Source organism: Nicotiana tomentosiformis, chromosome 8 (assembly GCF_000390325.3).
Source record: "Nicotiana tomentosiformis chromosome 8, ASM39032v3, whole genome shotgun sequence".
Classification (NCBI taxonomy): Eukaryota; Viridiplantae; Streptophyta; class Magnoliopsida; order Solanales; family Solanaceae; genus Nicotiana; species Nicotiana tomentosiformis.
In genome coordinates this window covers 7,495,635-7,517,444 of record NC_090819.1, presented here as the reverse complement: position 1 = coordinate 7,517,444, position 21,810 = coordinate 7,495,635, and the positions used below count along the sequence as shown (strand labels likewise).

The following is a 21,810-nucleotide window of genomic DNA, read 5'->3' as shown; positions in this document are numbered from 1 at the left end:
CCCATCTCTACATTCATCTCAAAAGTCACAGTCTCCTCACCCACTCTCAGCATGAGTTTTCTATCATGTATGTCTAATATTGCTCTACCCATTGCTAAGAATGGTCTTCCTATGATTAGGGGTATCTCCTTGTTCTCCTCCATCTTCACTACTATAAAGTCGGCTGGAAATACGAACTTATATACCCGAACTAAGACATCTTCCACTATCGCCTTGGGTATTATAGTTGTTTGGTCTGCCAGCTACAAATATATTGGCGCAAACCTTATCTCTCCAAGCTCATTCTCCAGTTTCCTGTAAATAGACAAAGGCATTAAATTAATTGAGGCACTAGAATCACACAAAGACTTAACAAAATTAAGAGTGCATAACGAGCAAGGTATATTAAAACTCCCTGGATCTCCACACTTTTGTGTGAATTTATTTTGCAAGATTGCACTGCAATTCTCTGTGAGCTTGACCACTGAGGTCTCTTCTATCTTCCTCTTCTTTGTGAGGATCTCCTTGAAGAATTTGGTATAAGCTGGTATTTGTGAGATAACTTCTGTGAACGATAAATTTACATTAACCTGTCTCAGCATATCTAGAAATGAATCAAATTGTTTGTGCAGCTTTTCTCTATATAGCTTTTGGGGAAAAGGTAGAGCATGCATGATCTTGCTCTCTTCATTAGATTTCTCCCTTCTTGAAATTTCCTCCTCCTTCTTTTTCTCATCTCCCTTCTTGCCTATGTTCTTCCTATCAACTTTATTTTTCAGCTGCTCCTCAATTTCTTTTTTAGGTACAATCTCTTTTTGGACCGGAGTGGGATCTTTCAGCACTTTCCCGCTTCTCAAGGTCACAACATTCACCATTTCTTTGGTGTTCCTTTCAGTATCAGCTGGCAGAGTTCCTGGAATTCTCTCAGACAATATAGTTGCAATTTGACCCAGTTGCTTCTCCAAGTTTCGCAAACCAGTTCCAAGTTCTTTGATAGCTGAACCATGAGCATCTAATCTCTTATCTGTCTTGACAATGAAGGACTTCATTAGATCTTCTAACCCAGTCTGACTTGGCTTTTGAGGCTGAAACTGCGGCCAAGGCTGATTCACAAAACCAGGAGCTCTTTAAAATCTGGGATTGTTTTGTTGCCATGCATTTGCAGTACCCCCAGGTGAACTCCATGAGAAATCAGGGTGCTTCTGACCCATTGCATTGAAGTTATAATTCCCAACAACATTAACTTCCTCAATCGAGGCTTGAAACTCATGAGTAGGGTGTCATCTTCCACATATTTCACAAGCTGTATGGGGCTCACTGTGTATCGAGGCTAAGGTCAGCTTCCTTATTTCTTTGGCCATGGCATCAAGCTGTACCTGCACATATGTGTTAGTGTCAACTTGGTGAACACCAGTTGATCTCCTTGTCTCAGCAATTTCAGAGGGTCACTGATTTGCATCCTCAGATAACTCATCTAGAATTTTGACTATCTCCCCTGAAGTCTTTTTCATCAACGGGCTTCCAGCTGCATTGCTCAATGTTCTGCGTGAGGCTGGTGTCAATCCATCCCAAAAATCCTGGAGTTGTATCCAGAGTTCAATTCTGCTACGTTGACACTTTTGCACTATCTCCTTAAACCTCTCCCAAGCTTCAAACACAGTTTTAGTCTCGTTTTGGCAGAAGTTATGGATTTCTCTTCTAAACTTTCACGTCTTAGCTGATGATAAATATTTATCAAGAAATTTTCTGGTCATCTCCTCCCATGTTCTAATCGATCCATTAGGCAAGTTTCGAAGCCAGTGCTTTGTATCATCCTTGAGTGTGAAGGGGAATGCCCTTAAGTAGACTGCATCTTGTGATATACCATTATATTGAAAGGTGTTCATAATCTCCTCGAAGTCCATTAGATGATTGTTTGGATCTTCGTTCATCTTTCCTCTGAAGACACAACTGTTTTGAAGAGTTTGAAGCAACCCCTGCTTTAAATCAAAATTGTTAGCTGCAATTGGAAGTGGTCTCACACTTGATAAGCCTTGGTTGTAGACCGGTCTAGCATAATCACCAAGTGGTCTCCCAACACCGGGAGCTATGTTTCCGAACTGGTTTGCACCCACGGGTTGATTCTGAGCAATTCTTCGAGCCCTCTCCTCTTCAAAGACAAGTTGTGCATTTCGAAGAGCTTTTTCCTCAACATTCCTTGCAGGTTTTTTCTCTTTGCTGGGTTGCCTCTCTTGCAGCCAAATCAACATTATCATCATCTCCCGACATAATTTCTTTGGTTGAAGATTGCCCAACCTTCTCTGTATTCTTGGGGAGATCTCTTTCCCTCCCCAGTTCTCACAGTTGCTTCTCAATTTCTGGTTTGTATGGAAGCACTTCCTTCCCAGAGGATCGAGTCATGAACCAATCTAACCTGTAGCCTGCATATAGTCAAGGAACACCAAACCTAAAAAGAGAAAAATAAAATAAAAAGAAAAATTCTTGAATTAGCACTACAAACTATTTCAAACATTATTGTAGCTAGATTGCTATCCAAGATGATTAATATAATATAGTATAATATAATATCGTATCCACAGGAATTGGAGTTAAACAATATTATCATAGTTTGTAGCTAGATTGCTATCCAAGATGATTAACAATTTAGATTTATGTGATTTAAAACTAAAATTAACTAAGAATCTAAACCAATCCATGCCTAGGATGACCTCAAAATCAGTCATATCATGTAGCAAAAGATCCGCTCGGGTCTCATAACCACAAAATGTAACAATACAGGACCGGTAGATCCGATCCATAACAACAGAATCGCCTACTGGAGTGGACACATAAACAGGAGTACCCAAAGACTCCCGAGTAGCACCCAGGAAATGAGCAAACAAAGATGAAACATACGAATAGGTAGACCCTGGTTCAAATTATACCGAAGCATCCCTACCGCAGATAGAAATAATACATGTGATCATGGAATCTGAGGCCACTGCATCTAGTCTGACCAGAAAAGCATAGAATCTAGCTGGAGCACCACCTGCCTGGCCTCTACCTATCTGACCTCCACCTCTAGGACTACCCCTACCCACCTGACCTCCGCCTCTGGGCGGCCGGATGGCTGGTGCGACAGCTGGTGATATAATCATGGGCTGGTGACCCTACTGTACTGCCTTACCCCAAAGTCTGGGACAAAACCTCTTCGTGTGGCCAGGATCCCCGCACTCATAACAACCCCTCAGAATGAAGGACTGCTGAACTGAAGCCTGACTCTGATGGACTGAATACCCACTGGAGGAACCCTGAATAGCTGGCGACCAGTAGGAACTCTCTGGCATGGCACTGAAGTAGGGCAGCACTGGAGCACCCCAAGGAGGCGGCAATTAAGGATATGTGGGCCTGCTAGATTGACCCCTCGAGGAACTGACTCCTGCCCCCAGCCGGGGCACCACCGAACTCTCCAGAATACCGAAACCGCTTATCCCTCATAGCCTGCTCCTGACCACGCTGGCATGCACCCTCGATCCTCTGAGCTATCTCTATAACTAGGTCGTAAGAAGTCCCCATCTCAACCTCTCGGGCCATAGTGGCCTGGCTAGAAGAGTGCAAACCTACCACAAACCTCCGCACTCTCTTTGCATCGGTCAGAAGTATCATAAGTGCAAGGCGAGACAACTCAGAAAATCTCGCCTCATTGTCGATCACCGACATATGGCCCTGATGGAGCTGCTCGAACTCAAATCTCAACTCTTCCCTCTAAGAGGGTGGAATATATCTGTCCAAGAAGAGGCGTATGAACTGGTCCCAAGTCATTGGAGGAGAACCTGCTGGTCTGCCGAGAAGATATGACTGCCACCACCTATGGGCCCTGCCCTCCAGCTGGAAGGTAGTAAAATTCACCCCATGGGACTCCAATATCCTCATGTTGTGCAGTCTGTCCCTACACCGATCAATAAAGTCGTGGGGGTCCTCGTATCGCTCACCTCTAAAGATAGGAGGTTGTAGCTTGGTCCATCTATCCAATAGCCTATGCGGATCACCGGCCATAGCCGATATGGGCCTCGGTATAGCTGCTGCAACTGGCTGAGCTCCGTCCACGGGTAGTGCGCCCGGGGTCTGATATGCGACAGATGCATGCCTTGGAGCCTGAGCGGTAGAGTTCTATGCTCCCCTTCCGCCTGAGATGTGGCTGGGTCTACTGGAAATAAATCAGCCCGAGTCATAGAATCCATGAACCATAGCACACAATCTAAGAGCTCCTGGAATCCAGGTGCGGACATGAAATCCACCGAGGCTGGCTCTGCTGCAGGCACCTCGCCCTGCTCCTCACTAATAGGATCCTCTATTGAATCCACTAGTGGCATAACTGGAGCAACTCTGGGACGTCCTCATTCTATACCACGATCTGGATCCCTACCTCAGCCTCTAGCTACAGGGGGAGCAACTCCTCCATGATCGGGTACATCCGCTGCACGCATTCTCGCCATATATGAGAGGACGAGAGAGATATTTAGTACAACATCAACTGCACGATAGGAGATGAAGAAAGAGTAGTTTCCTAACACCCTATAGCCCCTCGAAGATAAGTATGGACGTCTCTGCACCGATCCGCAGGACTCTATTAGGCCTGATCATAACTTGTGAGACCTACGTGAACCTAGTGCTCTGATACCATGTTGTCATGACCCAGTTTCCTATAGGTCGTGATGGCGCCCAACGTCGTCGCTAGGCAAGCCAACAGTGAACTAACCGTGTATCTAGTCCCTTAACATTTTTGAATTACTTGATTTTTAATTATTACATAAGTAAGAGATGAGGAAAGTTTATAAAATACAACATAACAAATTGTAAGATCAAGTGTAGTGAAATAAGTACTCAAAAATCATTAAGTATCTACTAGCAAAATTCCAGGACCTGGTGTCATAAGTGTATGAGCTACTAGTAGAATACACAAATCACTAAACTATTGTCTGAAATAAAGTAGACAGAAAGTAAATACAAAAGAAAGACTTCGAGTGTTGCAGAATGGCTTGGAAGGCAGCTCAACGTAAGTCTCGATGTATCAGGAGTGCGCGCCGGGATGATGTCCAGATGCACCTGCCTCAGATCGTACCCGGTTAGTGCAGAAGTATAGCGTGAGTACATAAACAACATGTACCCAGTAAGTATCTAGTCTAACCTCAAAGAAGTGGTGGCGAGGGGTCGACTTCGACACTTACTATGGGCTAAAAATAAATACCGAAATTCTAAATAAGCATGAGTTATGTAAACAACCATAAATCTCTATAACAAGCGATAAACAAATATTTCTTTCACTAATAATAAATCCCAAGTCAATTTCTGTCATTTAAATAATTATAACCTCTCAAGCCAATAAAATCATATCAAGAAGATTATGCTCCATGTATTATTACGCACGATTTATGCCGAGGTCGTATGGCCCGATCCAAAATATATGTATATACTGTGTGCACTGCCGATATTCGAGCGGCATGAACCATAAATACATCTACTAACCTGCTGAGGCGAACGGCCCGCTCCCATGAGAGTAGAGGAAATTTACCTCGCTCGCGGAAATACTTGCGACGTGAGTGGGCATAGATTTCTCAAAGTTATTATAAAATACTCCAATTCTTCCCCACACATAAGAAATTTAAACAGGAGACTTTAAATCTTAAAATCCTTAAATCTCAACTCTAGTTAAGACAATTAATATGTATGACCAACATAATAGAGCAAACAAAGCATGGTGTAAGCCTAAGACTACCTGGACATTACATAGAATATAGCTACGCACTGAGTCTCGTCACCTTGTGCGTACGAAGCTCCCCACACATACAATTCACAACAAAATATGCCTAAGGGGATGAGTTCCCTCTTACAAGGTTAGGCAAGAGACTTACCTCGTTCTCAAGATCACTCCCGATCCACAAATATGTTTAAATCCTCAACTCGTTACCAAATGACCCGAAACTAGTCAAAGGTTATATAAATTAATCAATACATGTTCAAAAGTTAATAATTTAATTATTAGAGTAATTACCCAACCCAAATTGGAAGATTCCTAAAACTCACCCTCGGGACCACGAGCCCGGATTCCGATAATTTTCGAAGAAAGTTATTACCCATAACCTCACGAACTCAAATATATAGTTTCACTCAATTCCATAACCAATTTCGTGGTTAAATCCCATTTTTATCAAAACCTGATTTTTTCACCTAAATCTATTATTTTCATAATTTCTACATGTTAAAACCTACCCAAAATCTATGTATTTAACTCACATTGTATAGAAATTACTTACCTCAAAGTACTAGGTGAAAACCCCTCTCCAAGAGCTCCAAAATCGCCCAAGAGATGAAAGAAAGTGAGTCAAAATAGCCTAAGTCCCGCATTAAATGGACCATTCTGCCTCCATCGATTTCGCACATGGGGTCACTGGGCCGCATCTGCGGTCTCGCTTCTCCGGAACTAGGTCCACTTCTGCGGAATTCCTCAGGCCCAACGCTAGCCGCTTCTGCGGACGTGACCCCGCTTTTGTGGTCAGGGAAGCGCATCTTCAGCCTTCTCACACCTGCGGCTCCTCATCGCACAAGCGAGTCCGCTTTTGCGCACTCCCCTTCACTTCTACAGACCACTGGCCAACTGCTCCCAGGCTGATTCTGCGGCCAAAATCACGCACCTGCGGGCTCGCATCTGCGGCCAAAAGCTCGCAGGTGCGGGCACACCATAGTTGGTGCACCATCAACCCTTTTTGTGTCCTAGTTCAATTCGTGCATCGCCCAAATTGCACCTGAGGCCTCGCCCAAACATACCAACAAGTACGCAAACATGAGACAGACTTGATCTAACCCTCGGAATGCAGAAAACAACACCAAAACTAAGAATCACACCCCAAACCAAATTGAATCAACTTATGAACTTCAAGTTCTTCCAACTTAGTCCAAACATGCCGAAACATACTTAAACTACTCGAAATGACTCCAAATTTTGCGTGCAAGTCTTAAATCACTATATGGAACTATTCCCAGGCTTGGAATACCAAACAGACCTCGATAACACCAAAACCTACTCTAAACTAAATTTAGAGAACTTTAAAACCTTCAGGGTTCCAATTATCAATATTAAGCGCCGAAACGCTCCCGGGTCATCCAAAACCCGATCCGAACACACGCCTAAGTCCAAAATCATCATACAAACCTATTGGAACCGTCAAATCCTGGTTCCAAGGTCGTTTACTCAAAACGTTGACTCAAGTCAAACTTAGCCCTTTTTAGCCAACCTTAAGGAGCCAAGTGTTCCGATTTCAATCCGAACGCTTCCAAATCCCGAACTAACCACCTCCGCAAGTCATAAAACAGTAAAAGCACATACGGGGAGTCTTATTTAGGGGAACGGGGATCTAGAAAGAAAAATAACCGGTTGGGTCGTTACAATAATCATGGAGAAAATTATCACAAATATAATTAATGAAAAAGGAAGCATCAATCTAACGTTACAATCCAAACTCCCGTATTGAATTGATGGAAATATGATGAAATCCTGAGTCTTGTAGCCTCCAATGCTCTCTCAAAGCTTCCAAGGTCAAAAGTCCTTTCAAAAACGTGTTTCCAGTGTATTTATACCAAGTAGGAACGAACCCGGACAAAACTACCCTCTTTGAGTTGAAGTGGGAAAACCTACAAACTTTTTACACTTCATGAAGTGCTACGCAGGGTGCGTCGCATTAATGTAATTTTCTCGGTTGTAAACTCTCTTAATGCCTCGCACTATGCCACACGCTATGCCTCGCACTATGCCTCGCACTATGCGTAGCATTAGTGTAGTTTTCTGTCAGACCTAAAAACTCCAAGTCTCTGAACTTCTCAAACTTCTGACAAAATTTTGTACTAATGCGACGCTTAATGCCACGCCTTATGCGATGCACTAGTACATTTTGCTCTAGCCCTTGCTCTTTCTTCCAACTTTCGTATGCAGTGATGATCCACGACCCCCGGATGCGATCCCGATTTAATTCCTTGGACTCTTACTCCGACTTCAAAGCTCCAAATTATTCGATTTAGCTCCGAGACATCTTCGTAACTCAAAATCATCTCCTACAAAGCATAAAATACGTAATAAGTACAAATCACAATCATTTAAGCTCAAACACACTCAATGTGCAGTAATTAGAATGCAAAATGCGGCTAAAATACGTGATTCTAGTCTATTATCATAATGTCCACGCCATCTTGATGAGTTTGGGCAACGGGTTCCAAATTGACTAAAATTTTTTGGGCCCTTCAGAAATGACATAATGAGCAATAGTCATTGATTCGCCATGCCCATTCCTCATTTTTGGCATTTTAGGGCTATAAAACAGGAATTCAGGACCATTTTTGTGTGCTAAAGTCCACACCATGTTCATGAATTTGGGCCACGGGCTCCGAATTGCCTAAAATTTTACCAGCCCTTCAGAAACGATTAAATGAGCAATAGTCATTGCTTCTCCATGCTCGTTCCTTGTTTTTCTACATTTTAGGGCCATAAACAGGAATTCAAGACTTTTTCGATTTTTTGTGTGCAATGTCCACGTCTTCATTATGAATTCGGGCGACAAACTCCGAAACACCTAAAATTTGTGGGCCCATAAAAAAGGAATTAAGGCCGTTTTTTGATTTTTCGTGTGCTAATGTCTACGACATCCTCATGAATTCAGGCGACGGGCTGCGAATCGCTTTAACCTTTTTATGGGCCCTTCAGAAATGATATAATGAGCAATAATCATTGCTTCACCATGCCCGTTCCTTGTTTTTTGGAATATTAGGGTTATAAAATAGGAATTCCGGACGTTTTTTAATTTTTCGTGTGCTAATGTCCACACCATCTTCATGAATTCGGACGACGGAACCCGAATCGCCTAAATCTTTGTGGGACCTTTAGAAACAACATAATGAGCAATAGTTGTTGCTTCGCTATGCCCTCTCCTCATTTTTCGGTATTTTTAGGCCACAAAATAGGAATTCATGATATTTTTAGATTTATTGTGTGCTAATGTCCACGCCATCTTCATACAGGCGATCGACTCCAAATCGCCTAAAATTTTGTGGGTTGTTCAGAAATGACACAATGAACAATAATTATTGCTTATCCATGACCGTTTCTTAATTTTTGTCATATTAGGGCGATAAAATAGGAATTTAGGATATTTTATGATTTTTCGTGTGCTAATGTCCACGCTATTTTTATGAATTCAGGCGACGGGCTATGAATCTTCAAAAATTTTATGGGCCCATCAGAAATGACATAATAAGAAATAGTCATTGCGTCTCCATTCCCGTTCCTCGTTTTTAGCATTTTAGCCTCATAAAATAGGAATTCATGACTTTTTTGATTTTTCGTGTGCTAATGTCTATGCCATCTTCATGAATTCAGGCGACAGGCTTCGAATCGTGAAAAATATTGTGTTCCTTTCAGAAATGACATAATGAGCAATAGTCATTGCTTCTCCATGTCTGTTTCTAATTTTTTGGAATTTTAGAGCCATAAAACATGAATTCATAACGTTTTCTAATTTTTCTCGTGCTAATGTCCACACCATCATCATGAATTAGATCGAAGGCCTCTGAAATGCCTTAAATTTTGTGGGCCCTTCATAAATGACATAATGATCAATAGTCATCACTTCGCCATGATTATTCCTCGTTTTTGATATTTTAGGGCCATAAAACAGGAATTTCAGACGTTTTTCGATTTTTCATGTGCTAATGTCCACGCATCTTCATGAATTTGGGCAACGGGTTTTGAATCGCCTAAAATTTTGTGTGCCCTTCAGAAATTACACAATGAGTAATAGTTATTGTGTCACGACTCAATTTTTCCTCCTTTTGGGTATCATGATGGCACCTAGTCTTAGGATCTAGGTAAGCCTAACATTAATTGAAACAACAATATTATTTAAATAACATCTAACAATTTGAAATAGAAATCTCTTAATATTTACAATTCCCAAAATCGGCAGTACAAGCCATAATATCTGCAGAGTGTTTACTAGAAAACTTCTAAATACAACTGTCCAGAATTAAGAATAAACAGTGCCAAACGAAAACTTGAAGGTGACTCCGAAGCCTGCGAACGCAACAACAAGTTTACCTTGAGTCTCCACAGCAACGACCCACATAGAGGCTAACGAACAAATACCCGGATCTGCACAAAAATATGCAGAAGTGTAGAATGAGCACATCGGAGCGGTGCCCAGTAAGTATCAAGACTAACCGCGATGGAGTAGTGATGAGGAACAGTCAAGACACCCACTGGTCTAATAAACTGAACAAGTATAAGTATATGAACAACAAAAATATGATATCTACATAAAGACTATGCAATATGGCTCGCAATACAGTAATGGCAATAAGAAAGGAAACAACAAGTATCAGCGGAATACCATAAAAAAATGACTTAAAAAAGTAAATGGAACACAACCTAGATCCGGAACTACAAATACAGCAAGGACAAGTAATAACTCAGCAAATACAACCGCTTTTACATCAGGTTTTAGTCATCAAACTCCACGAGGTACCGAACCTCGGACAAATCACAACTCACGAGTCTCAATACCTGAACCCTAACACTTGGCATCATGTGCCCTCATTACACTTCATAACCGCACTGACGACTCACGTGCCAATAGAGTCATTCTCACATAGAAGGCAAGTAAACAAGGGTGAGCATCTATGCTCAACAATATCAAGAACACCTCTTATCTGATATGAGTGCTTAACTACATGTATGCTTGTGCAAGTGTCCTAATATAGTCCATACCAGGAAATAAGCATAAGGAAAAAGAACGGATATCACATAGAATATTTTCTCACAGCTTTCACAAGATAAAGCTCACACAGGTAAGTGTACCACTACACAAATATCAACAACAAGAATGCCCCAGGCCATCACAAATTAATCCCTGATACAACCCACCTTGTCTTTCCACGTGTGCAATAATAAAGTAAGTGACCGCCTTGTCTCGCCACACGTGCATAACAATATTCCTACCTTGTCTCGCCACATGCGCTATATATATATATATCCCGCCTTGTCACGCCGCATGTGCAAATATCAATAGTAACAATAGCACTGCAGAAACCTCGTGAAACCCCATAACAACAACAATACGGCAGAAACCTCGTGCATCACAATAACCACAACCGCACGACAGAAACCTCGTGCAACACCACAACAAGTACAATAACAAAAATGATAATAATACGAAGTACAACAAGTAAATCAACTCAAGAATTTTAAATCACAAGAAACGGTAGAACCAATTCGCAAGGAATAACCACAGTAAAGAATTCTAGGAGTAAAGAGATCAGCTCAACGAGGGAAAACTAATATGTAGCAACGATCCCACAAAATACATTTCAACAATAGGGAAGCTAACATGAGTCAAATAATTCCAAATAAAATAAGTCAACTAAGATATAGGATATCTAAACTTCATTTAAGGTTGAGAAATTATGAAGGATATTCAACAATTCAATTAAGGATAAGCAGTGTAAAGATAATCATAACCTGAATTAAGACTGAACAATTATAGGACGAGATAATAATGATTCCAAATAAAGATAAGTAGATATGAAAAGATAGCATGGCAATAGAAAAGATAAAATCTTCAGTTAAGTCAAATAAGAGTGAATCCTGAAGCAATAATTCAAATAAAAGCATGTAGAGGTGAAACTAGTAAATATGAACTTAATCATATCAAGAACAACTTCATACTCAGTGAATATAAGTACCTAAGAACCCTAAAAGGCCAACATTCCACAAATAAGTCAGAGTACGTACTTTTCACCTCGCGTACATGGACTAAAATCAACATAGAAGACTCAAATCCTAAGGGGTAGTTCCCCCACACGAAGTTAGGTAAGATACTTTCCTCGAACCAAGCTCAATCAATCAGTAACAAATGCCTTGACCACGAATATCCGACTCCGAATGGCCCAAATCTAGCCAAAAATAATTACATATCATAAATACAATTATAATAGACTAATCTAATTAATGAAATCAAGACTTTAACAAAATTTTCGAAATCCGTCCTAAAAAGTCGACCTGGGCCCACATCCCGAAATTGAGTTAAAGTTACCAAACATGAACACACATTCACTCACGAGTTCACTAGTACCAAAATTAACCAAATTCGATGTCTAAATCCCAATAAAAACTCAGAAATTCGGTTGAAGAACTTTTTCCCCATTTTCCAAACTTTTCAACCCAAATCCGAAATTAAATGGAGAAAATAACTATATATTAATGGAATACAACCAAAAACGAGTTAGGAATCATTACCCCAAAGTTTTCTCTGAAAATCCCTCGAAAAATCGCCAAATTCCGAGATCTCAAGTCCAAAAACAAAGAATAAAATCAAACCCTCGAATTTCTCTTTTCTGGCCAGGAGTGACCGCACCTGTGAGCCACATCTGTGCAACCGCTTTTGCGGCTAAAACTCCGCACCTGCAGAATTTTATTAAACTCCCAGGCTCGCACCTGTGCACACCCATCCGCACCTGCAGACGCGCATCTGTGCTCATCCGTCCGCTTCTGCGAAAACCTGGCCAACTCAGCTTCCCTCTCCATTCCGCTTCTGCGATCACCCTTCCGCAGATGTGGCTCCGCTTCTGCGGATTACGCATCGCACCTGTGATTACTGGCACTCATGACCAAAAGAGCACCTGCGCCCTTAACTTCGCATGTGCGAGTCCGCACCTGCGGTCTCCCTTTCGCATGTGCGAAAACACCAGAACCAGAAAGTCTTCAGCAATTGCATAAGTCCAATGTTTCCATCCGTTAAGCACCCAAATCTCACCCGAGGCCCCCGGGACCTCAACCAAATATACCTACCAGTCCTAAATCACCATACGAACTTAGTCGAGCCCTCAAATCACATCAAACAATGCTAAAATCATGAATCACCTCCAATTCAAACTTAAAGAACTTGAAACTTCAAATTTCTACAACAGATGCCGAAACCAATCAAATCACGTCCGAAAGACCCCAAATTTTGTACACAAGTCATAATTGACATTACGGACCTTCTATAACTTCCGGAATCAGAATCCGACCCCGATATCAAAATTTTCACTACCGGTCCAAATCTCCAAAAAATTGACTTTCGCTATTTCAAGCCTAAATAAGCCAGGGACCTCAAATTCACAGTTTGGACATGCTCCTAAGTCCAAAATCACCCAATAGAACTAACGGGACCGACAACTCTATTTCGGAGTCGTCTTCACATAGTTCCGACTACGGTAAAAATCCTAAGACTTAAGCTTCCGTTTTAGGGACTAAGTGTCCCAAATCACTCCGAATCATTCGGTAACTGAATTCAACCACGCACGCAAGTCAATACACATATTACGAAGCTGCTCAGGGCCTTATGCCGCCGAACATGACTTAAATTCTCAAAACGACCGATCGGGTCGTTACACATTGCTTTGTCATGCCCGTTCGTCATTTTCTAGCATTTTTGGTCCATAAAATAGGAATGCAGGACGTTTTTTGATTTTTTATGTGCTAATGTCCATGCTATCTTAATGAATTCGGGCGACGTGTTCCAAATCACCTAAAATATTGTGAGTGCTTAAATATTGACATAATCAGCAATAATCATTGTTTCACGATGACCGTTTCTCAATTTTTGGCATTTTAGGCCATATAATAGGAAGTCGGGACGTTTTTCGATTTTTCTTGTGCTAATGTCCATGCTATCTTTATGAATTCTAGTGACGGGCTCCGGGTAACCTAAGATTTTTTGGGCCATTCAGAAATGACATAATGGCATTGGTTATTGCTTATTCATGCTCGTTCCTCATTTTTTTGATATTTTAAGGCCATAAAATAGGAATTCAAGATGTTTTTCAATTTTTCGTGTGTTTATGTCCACGCCATCTTCATGAATTCGGGCGATAGGCTACGAATCGCGTAAAAATATTTTGTCCCTTCGAAAATGACATAATGAACAATGGTCAGAGCCCGTCTCCCGAATTCATAGAGATGGTGCGGACATTAGTATATGAAAAATCGAAAAATATCCTGAATTCTTATTTTACGGTCCTAAAATGCCAAAAAAATCGAGGAATGAGACTATTGCTCATTATGTCATTTTTGGAGGGACCACTAAATTTTAGGTGATTCGCAGCATGTCTCCCAAATTCATTAAATGCCGTGGACATTAGTACATGAAAAATTGAAATACGTCATGATTTCCTATTTCATGACCGTAAAATGCTAAAATACGAGGAACGTGCATGGCGCAGTAATGAAAATTGCTCATTATGCTGTTTCTGATGGGCGCACAAAAGTTTAGGCGATTCGGAGCCTGTCACCGGAATTTATGAAGATGACATGAAAATTAGCACATGAAAAAATGGAAAATATTCAATTCCTATTTTATCGCCCTAAAATTCCAAAACACGAGGAACGGGCGTGGCGATGCAATAACTATTTCTCATTATATCATTTTTGAAGGGCACACAAAATTTTAGGCGATTAGGAGCATGTCACCCGAATTCATAAAGATGGTGTGGACATTAGTACTCGAAAAATTAGAAAATGTCCCGAATTCCTATTATATGGCCCTAAAATGCCAAAAAAGAGGGATGGTCTCGCAAAGCAATGCTATTGTTCATAATATCATTTTTGAAGGGCCCAAAATTTTTTAGTCGATTTAGAACCCGTCACCTGAATTCATGAAGATGTCATGGACATTAGCACATGAAAAATCGAAAAGCGTCTTGAATTCTTGATTTATGACCCAAAAATGCCTAAAACGAGGAATGGCCATGGTGAAGTAATATCTATTATTAATTATGTCATTTCTTAAGGGCCCAAAAAAGTTTAGGTGATTTGAAGCTCATCGCCTGAATTCGTGAAGATGGCGTGGACATTAGCACACGAAAAATCGGAAAGCGTCCTGAATTCACGTTTTATGATTCGAAAATGAGAAAAATGAGGAATGGACATGTAGAAGTAATGACTATTGTTCATTATGTTATTTTTTAAGGGCCCAATAAAGTTTAGGTGATTCGGAGCCCATCGCCCGAATTCATGAAGATGACATGGACATTAGCACATGACAAATCGAAAACGTCATGGATTCCTATTTTATGCCCCTAAAATGTCAAAAAATGAGGAACGAACATGGAAAAGTAATGACTAGTGCTCATTATATCTTTTCTGAAGCTCCCCTATAATTTTAGGTGATTCGGGTCCTGTCGCCGTAATTCATGAAGATGGTGTGAATATTAGCATATGAAAAATCGGAAAACGTTTTCAATTCATGTTTTATGGCCCTAAAATTAAAAAAATACGAGGAACGTGTATGGAGAAGCAATAACTATTGCTAATTATGACATTTTTGAAGGGCCCATAAAATTTGGGGTGATTCATATCCCGCTAACCGAATTCATGAAGATGCGTGGACGTTAGCACACGACAAATCGAAAAACATCATGAATTCCTATTTTATTGCCCTAAAATGCCAAAATATGAGGAACGGTCATGGAAAAGCAATGACCATTTATCATTATGTTATTGTTTAAGGGACCACAAAGTTTTAGGCGATTCAAAGCCCGTTGCCGAATTCACGAAGATGGCGTGGATATTAGCACACAAAAAATAGGAAAATATTCGGAATTCCAGTTTTATGATCCAAAAATGCCAAAAAATGAGGAATGGGCATGGCAAAGTAATGTTTATTGTTCATTATATAAGGGCCCAAAAATGTTTAGGTGATTCATATCTCGTCGCCCTAATTCATGAAGATGGCGTGGACATTAGTACACGAAAAATCGAAAAACATCCCGAATTCCTGTATTATGACTCGAAAATGCTAAAAACGAGGAATGGGTATGGTGATGTAATGACTATTATTCATTATGTCATTTATTAAGGTCCCAATAAAGTTTAGGTGATTCGGAGCCTGTCGCCCGAATTCATGAAGACGGCATGGACATTAGCACACGAAAAATCGAAAAACATCATGAATTCCTATTTTATGCCCCAAAAATGCCATAAAATGAGGAATGAGCATGGCAAAGTAATGACTATTGTTCATTATGTGAATTCTGAAGCGCCCCCAAAATTTTAGGCGATTCGGATCCCGTTGCCGTAATTCATGAAGATGGCATGGATATTAGGACATGAAAAATCGAAAAACGACTTCAATTACTGTGTATGGTCCTAAAATTCAAAAACACGAGAAACGGCCATGGAAAAGCAATGACTATTTTTAATTATGTCGATTCTGGAGGGCCCACAATATTTGAGGCGATTTAGAGCCCGTTGACCGAATTCATGAAGATGGCATGAACATTAGGGCTACTTATCAGGCGGATCAGGTGGTTATTTACTCTTAACGGTTTGGCTTATCGGTTATCGACTTTTAAATGTATTAATCCTCAAGCCACCCGATAAGATATCAGGCGAATTGATATCGATTTAGCTATTATCGGGCGGTTTATCGGCCTAATTGAATCTGTATTACAGAGGCATATTTTGGTCCTTCGTGTTACACTGTTACTAGTAAATACCAGCAAAAGGCTAGTTTACTTTGCATGTATTCCCACCATTTTTTACTGTTACCTTCAATGGTCGTAAAGCACAAGCCATTTCTTGTTACTATATTTTTTTGGCCAACAATCTGGTCCATCCGGAGGCATTAGGATCCCATTTACCTATATATATATAACATACAAAGAAGGAGATTGTTGGCATATTATAGGTTTTGAGCAACGGAAAAAAATGGAAATTCTTCAACAATGGATAAGTGAAACAATCGAAGGGATATTTAATATATATATATATATATATATATATATATATTCTTAACGGGTTAACGGTTTATCCGATAAAAAAATTGAATAATCCGCTCCAAACCGATAAGTCGTTAATAATAAAATTTCAATATTTTTCAAATTCGTTAAACCAATAACCCAATACCAATAAACCATTAAGCCACTTTTGCGGTTTGGTTTTCGATTTCGGTTCGGTTTTGAACACCCCTAATGAACATTAGCTTACGAAAAATCGAAAACATCCTGAATTCCTATTTTTTTGCCCTAACATGCCAAAAAATTAGGAACGATCATGGCAAAGCAATGGCCATTGCTCATTATGTCATTTCTAAAGTGCCCACAAACTTTTAGGCTACTCGAAGCTGGTCGCCCGAATTTATGAAGATGGCGTTGACATTAGCACACGAAAAATTAGAAAACATCATGAATTCCTGTTTTGTGGCGCTAAAATACCAAAGATAAAGAATGGCCATCACAAATAAATGGCTATTTCTCATTATGTCATTTTCGAAGAACCCACAAAATTTTAGGCGTTTTGAAGCCTTTTACCCGAATTCATAAAAATGGCGTGGACAATACACACGAAAAGTCAGAAAACGTCCTGGATTTCTATTTTATGGCCCTAAATGTCAAAAAATGAGGAACTATCATGGCGAAGCACTAACTAATGCTCATTATGTCATTTCTGAGGGGCCCACAAAATTTTAGGCCTTTTTGAGCTTGTCGCCCGAATACATGAAGACGGCATATATATTAGCACACGAAAAATTGAAAACGTCCTGAATTCTTATTTTATGGTCCTAAAAAACCAAAAAGTAAGAAACATGCATTGCGAAGTAATGACTATTGCTCATTATGTCATTTTTGAAGGGCCCAAAAAATATTTAGGCGATTCGGAGCCCGTCTCCTGTATTCATGAAGATGGCGTGGACATTAGCATACGAAAAATCAGAAAACGTCCTGAATTCCTGTTTTATGATCGTAAAATGCCAGAAAAAGGAGGAAGAGTCATGTGAAGCAATGGTTATTGCTCAAAATTTCGTTTTTGAAGGGCCTGTAAAATTTTAGGCGATTGGAGCCCGTCGTCCGAATTCATGAAATGGAATGGATATTAGCGCACGAAAAAATAAAAAACATCCTGAATTCCTATTTTATGACCTGAAAATGCCAAAAAATGAGGAATGGACATGGTAAAGTAATTACTATTTCTCATTATGTCGTTTTTGAATGGGCCAAAAGTGATTAGGCGATTCAGAGCCCGTCGCCCAATTCATGAAGATGGCGTGGACATTAGCACACGAAAAATAGGAAAACATTTTGAATTCCTATTTTATGACCCTAGAATGCCAAAAAATGAGGAACGGTCATGGCGAAGCAGTGACTGTTGATCATTATGCCGTATTTGAAGGGCCCATAAAAATTTAGACGATTCGGAGCTCATCGCCCAAATTCATGAATATGATGGGGACATTAGCACACAAAAAATTAGAAAATATTGTCAATTCATGTTTTACAGCCCTAAAATGTCAAAAACCAAGGAACGATCATGGAAAAGCAATGACTATTGCTCATTATGTCATTTCTGAAGGGCCCACAAAGTTTTAGGCAATTTGGAGCCCGTCACCCGAATTCATGAAGATGTCATGGGCATTAGCTCACGAAAAATTAGAAAAATGAGATAAATTCATGTTTTATGACCTGAAAATGCCAAAACAACGAGGAATGTGCATGGAGAAGTAATGACTATTATTCATAGATGATCCCAAAAGCGTTTAGGCGAATCGGAAGCCATCGCTCGAATTCAAGAAGATGGCGTGGACATTAGCACACGAAAGATCGGAAACCATCTTGAATTCCTGTTTATGGCCCTAAAATACCAAAAAATAAAGAAAGGTGACTATTTTTCATCATGTCATTTCTACGGGCCAACAAACTTTAAGGCGATTTGGAGCCGGTCGTCCAAATTCATGAAATTGCGTGGACATTAGCACACGAAAAAAATCAAAAAATGTCATAATTTCCTATTTTCTGGCCCTAAAATGCAAAAAGAGGAACGAGCATGGTGAAGCAATGACTATTTTTACTTATGTTGTTTCTAAATGGACGACAAAATTTTAGGCGATTCGGAGCATGTCGCCCTAATTAATGAAGATGGCATGCACATTAGCACACGAAAAATTAGAAAATGTCTTGAATTCCTGTTTTATGATCAGAAAATACCATAAAACGAGGAATGTGCATGGTAAAGCGATGACTATTTCTCATTATGTTGTTTCTGTAGGGCCCAAAAAAAAAAGGTGATTTATAACTCGTCGCCCGAATTCATACAGATGACGTGGACATTACAACACGAAAAATTAAAAAACGTCCTGAATTCCTCATGAAAATGATTATTGCTCATTATGAAAATAAGAGGAACGGTCATGGAAAAGCAATGACTAGTGCTCACTATGTCATTTTTGAAGGGCCCACAAGATTATAGGTGATTTGGAGCTCGTCGCCCGAATTCATGAAGATGACATGGACATTATTAGCACACGAAAAATCGAAAAACGTCCTGAATTCCTTTTTTTTTCCCCCGAAAATGCAAAACGAATGAGGAATGTGCATTGCTAAGTATTGAATATTGTTCGTTATATAGTTTCTGAATCGAGCAAAAAAGTTTAGGCGATTAGGTGCCCGTCGCCCGAATTCATGAAAATGGCGTGGACATTGGCACACGAAAAATCGGAAAACATCTTGACTTCTTATTTTATGGGCCTAAAATGTTAAAACACGGGGAATGGTCATGGAGAAGCAGTGATTGTTGATCATTATATCATTTTTGCGGGGCCTATACAATTTTAGGCAATTCGAAGCTCGTCGTCTGAATTGATGAAAATGGCGTGGATATTAGGACACTAAAAACCGGAAAACATCCCGAATTCCTGTTTTATGGCCCTAAAATGCCAAAAAATAAGAAAAGGTAATGGCAAAGCAACGACTATTTCTCGTTGCCGAATTCATGAAGATGGCGTGGATATTAGCACACGAAAAATCAAAAAAAGGTCATGGATTCCTGTTTTCTGGCCCTAGAATGCCAAAAAAAGGAACAGGCATGGCAAAGTAATGGCTATTGCTCATTGTGTTATTTCTAAAGTACCCAAAAAGTTGTAGGCGATTTGGAGCCAGTCGCCCGAATTCATGATTATGGCATGGACATTAGCACACAAAAAATCAAAAAAACATCCTTAATTCTTGTTTTATAGCCCTAAATTGCCAATAAACGATGAACAGTCATGGCGAAGTAGTGACAATTATTCGTTATATAATTTCTGAAGGGATGGAGATTAACACAGGAAAAATAAGAAAATGTACTGAATTCCTATTTTATCGTCCTAAAAAGCCAAATAACGAAGAACGACCATGGCGAAGCAATGACTATTGCTCATTATACCATTTTTGAAGGGTCTCAAATTTTTTTAGGCAATTAGGAGTCCGTCGCCCGAATTCATGAAGATGGCGTGGACATTATTAGCACACGAAAAATTAGAAAACGTACTGAATACCTGTTTTATGGCCCTAAAATGCCAAAAAATAAAGAACGATCATATTGAAGAAATAACTATTGTTCATTATGTTATTTCTGAAAGGCCCATAAAATATTAACTAATTGGAGCCCGTCGCCCAAATTCATAAAGATGGCGTGGATATTAGCACACGAGAAATTGGAAATCATCCTGAATTCTTATTTTATGACCCTAAAATACCAAAATGAGGAATGGTCAAGGCGAAGATAAGGCTATTGCTCATAATATCATTTTCCAAGGCCCCCAATGTTTTTAGGAGATTCGGAACCCGTCTCCCGAATTCATGAAGATGATAGGGACATTAGCACATGAAAAATCCGAAAACATCTAGAATTCATGTAATATGGCCCTAAAATGCGAAAAGACACGGAAAGATCATGGCGCAGCAATGACTACTGCTCATCATATTGTTTCTGAAGGGCCCACAAAATTTTAGGCGATTCGGAGACCGTCGCCCTAATTCATAAAGATCGTGTGGACATTAGCACACGAAAAATCATAAAACGTCTTGAATTCCTATTTTATGGCCCTAAAATACCAAAAACTAATGAACGTGCATGGCAAAGTAATGCCTATTTCTCATTATGGCATTTTTGAAGGACCCACAAAATATTTAGGCGATTCAAAACCCATCACCCGAATTTATGAAGAGGGCGTGGACATTAGCACATTTAAAATGGAAAAATGTCATGAATTCCTGTTTTATGACCCTAAAATGCCAAAAAATGAGGATCAGGCATAGCGAAGCAATGTCTATTACTTATTATGTCATTTCTGAAGGGTCCACACAATTTTAGGCGATTTAGAGTCCGTCACCCGAATTCATGAAGTTGGCATGGACATTAGTACATAAATAAAATGTCTTGAATTCCTATTTTATGGCCCTAAAATGCAAAAATAAGAGGAACGGGGATGGCGAAGTAATGAATATTGCTCATTATATCATTTCTAATGGGCCCACAAAATTTTAGGCGATTGGGAGCCCATCGCCCGAATTTATGAAGATGACATGGACATTAGCACTCGAAAAATACCCTAAATTCCTGTTTTATAGCCCTAAAATGCCAAAATATGAGGAACAGTCATGGAGAAATAATGATAATTGCTCATTATGTCATTTATGAACGGCCCATAAAATTTTAGGCGATTCAGAGCCCGCCGCTTGAATTCATGAAGATGGCGTGGGCATTAGCACACTAAAAATCAAAAAACGTCTTGAATTTTTGTTATATGGGCATAAAATAGCAAAACATGAGTAACAATCATTGAGAAGTATTGATAATTTCTCATTATATCGTTTCTGAAGGGCCCATAAGATATTAGGCGATTCGAAACCCGTCGCTCGAATTCATAAAGATGGCGTGGACATTAGCAGATTAAAAATCAGAAAAGGTCTTGAATTCTTGTTATATGGCCGTAAAATAGCAAAATATGAGGAACG

The 21,810-nt window shown here is 39.9% G+C and overlaps 1 protein-coding gene across 1 annotated transcript; it reads right to left on the bottom strand.

Moving 5' to 3' along the window:
• Window positions 1–242: 242 nt before the first annotated feature.
• On the bottom strand, window positions 243–1,028 carry LOC138897034 (uncharacterized). Its single transcript, XM_070182988.1, has one exon. It carries the CDS (start codon window positions 1,026–1,028, stop codon window positions 243–245), a length of 786 nt encoding a protein of 261 aa, XP_070039089.1.
• Window positions 1,029–21,810: the final 20,782 nt, after the last annotated feature.

Coding starts and splice junctions, on each gene's coding strand:
- LOC138897034 (XM_070182988.1), bottom strand. CDS start 1,028: ATGAAGTCCTTCATTGTCAAGACAGATAAGAGATTAGATGCTCATGGT.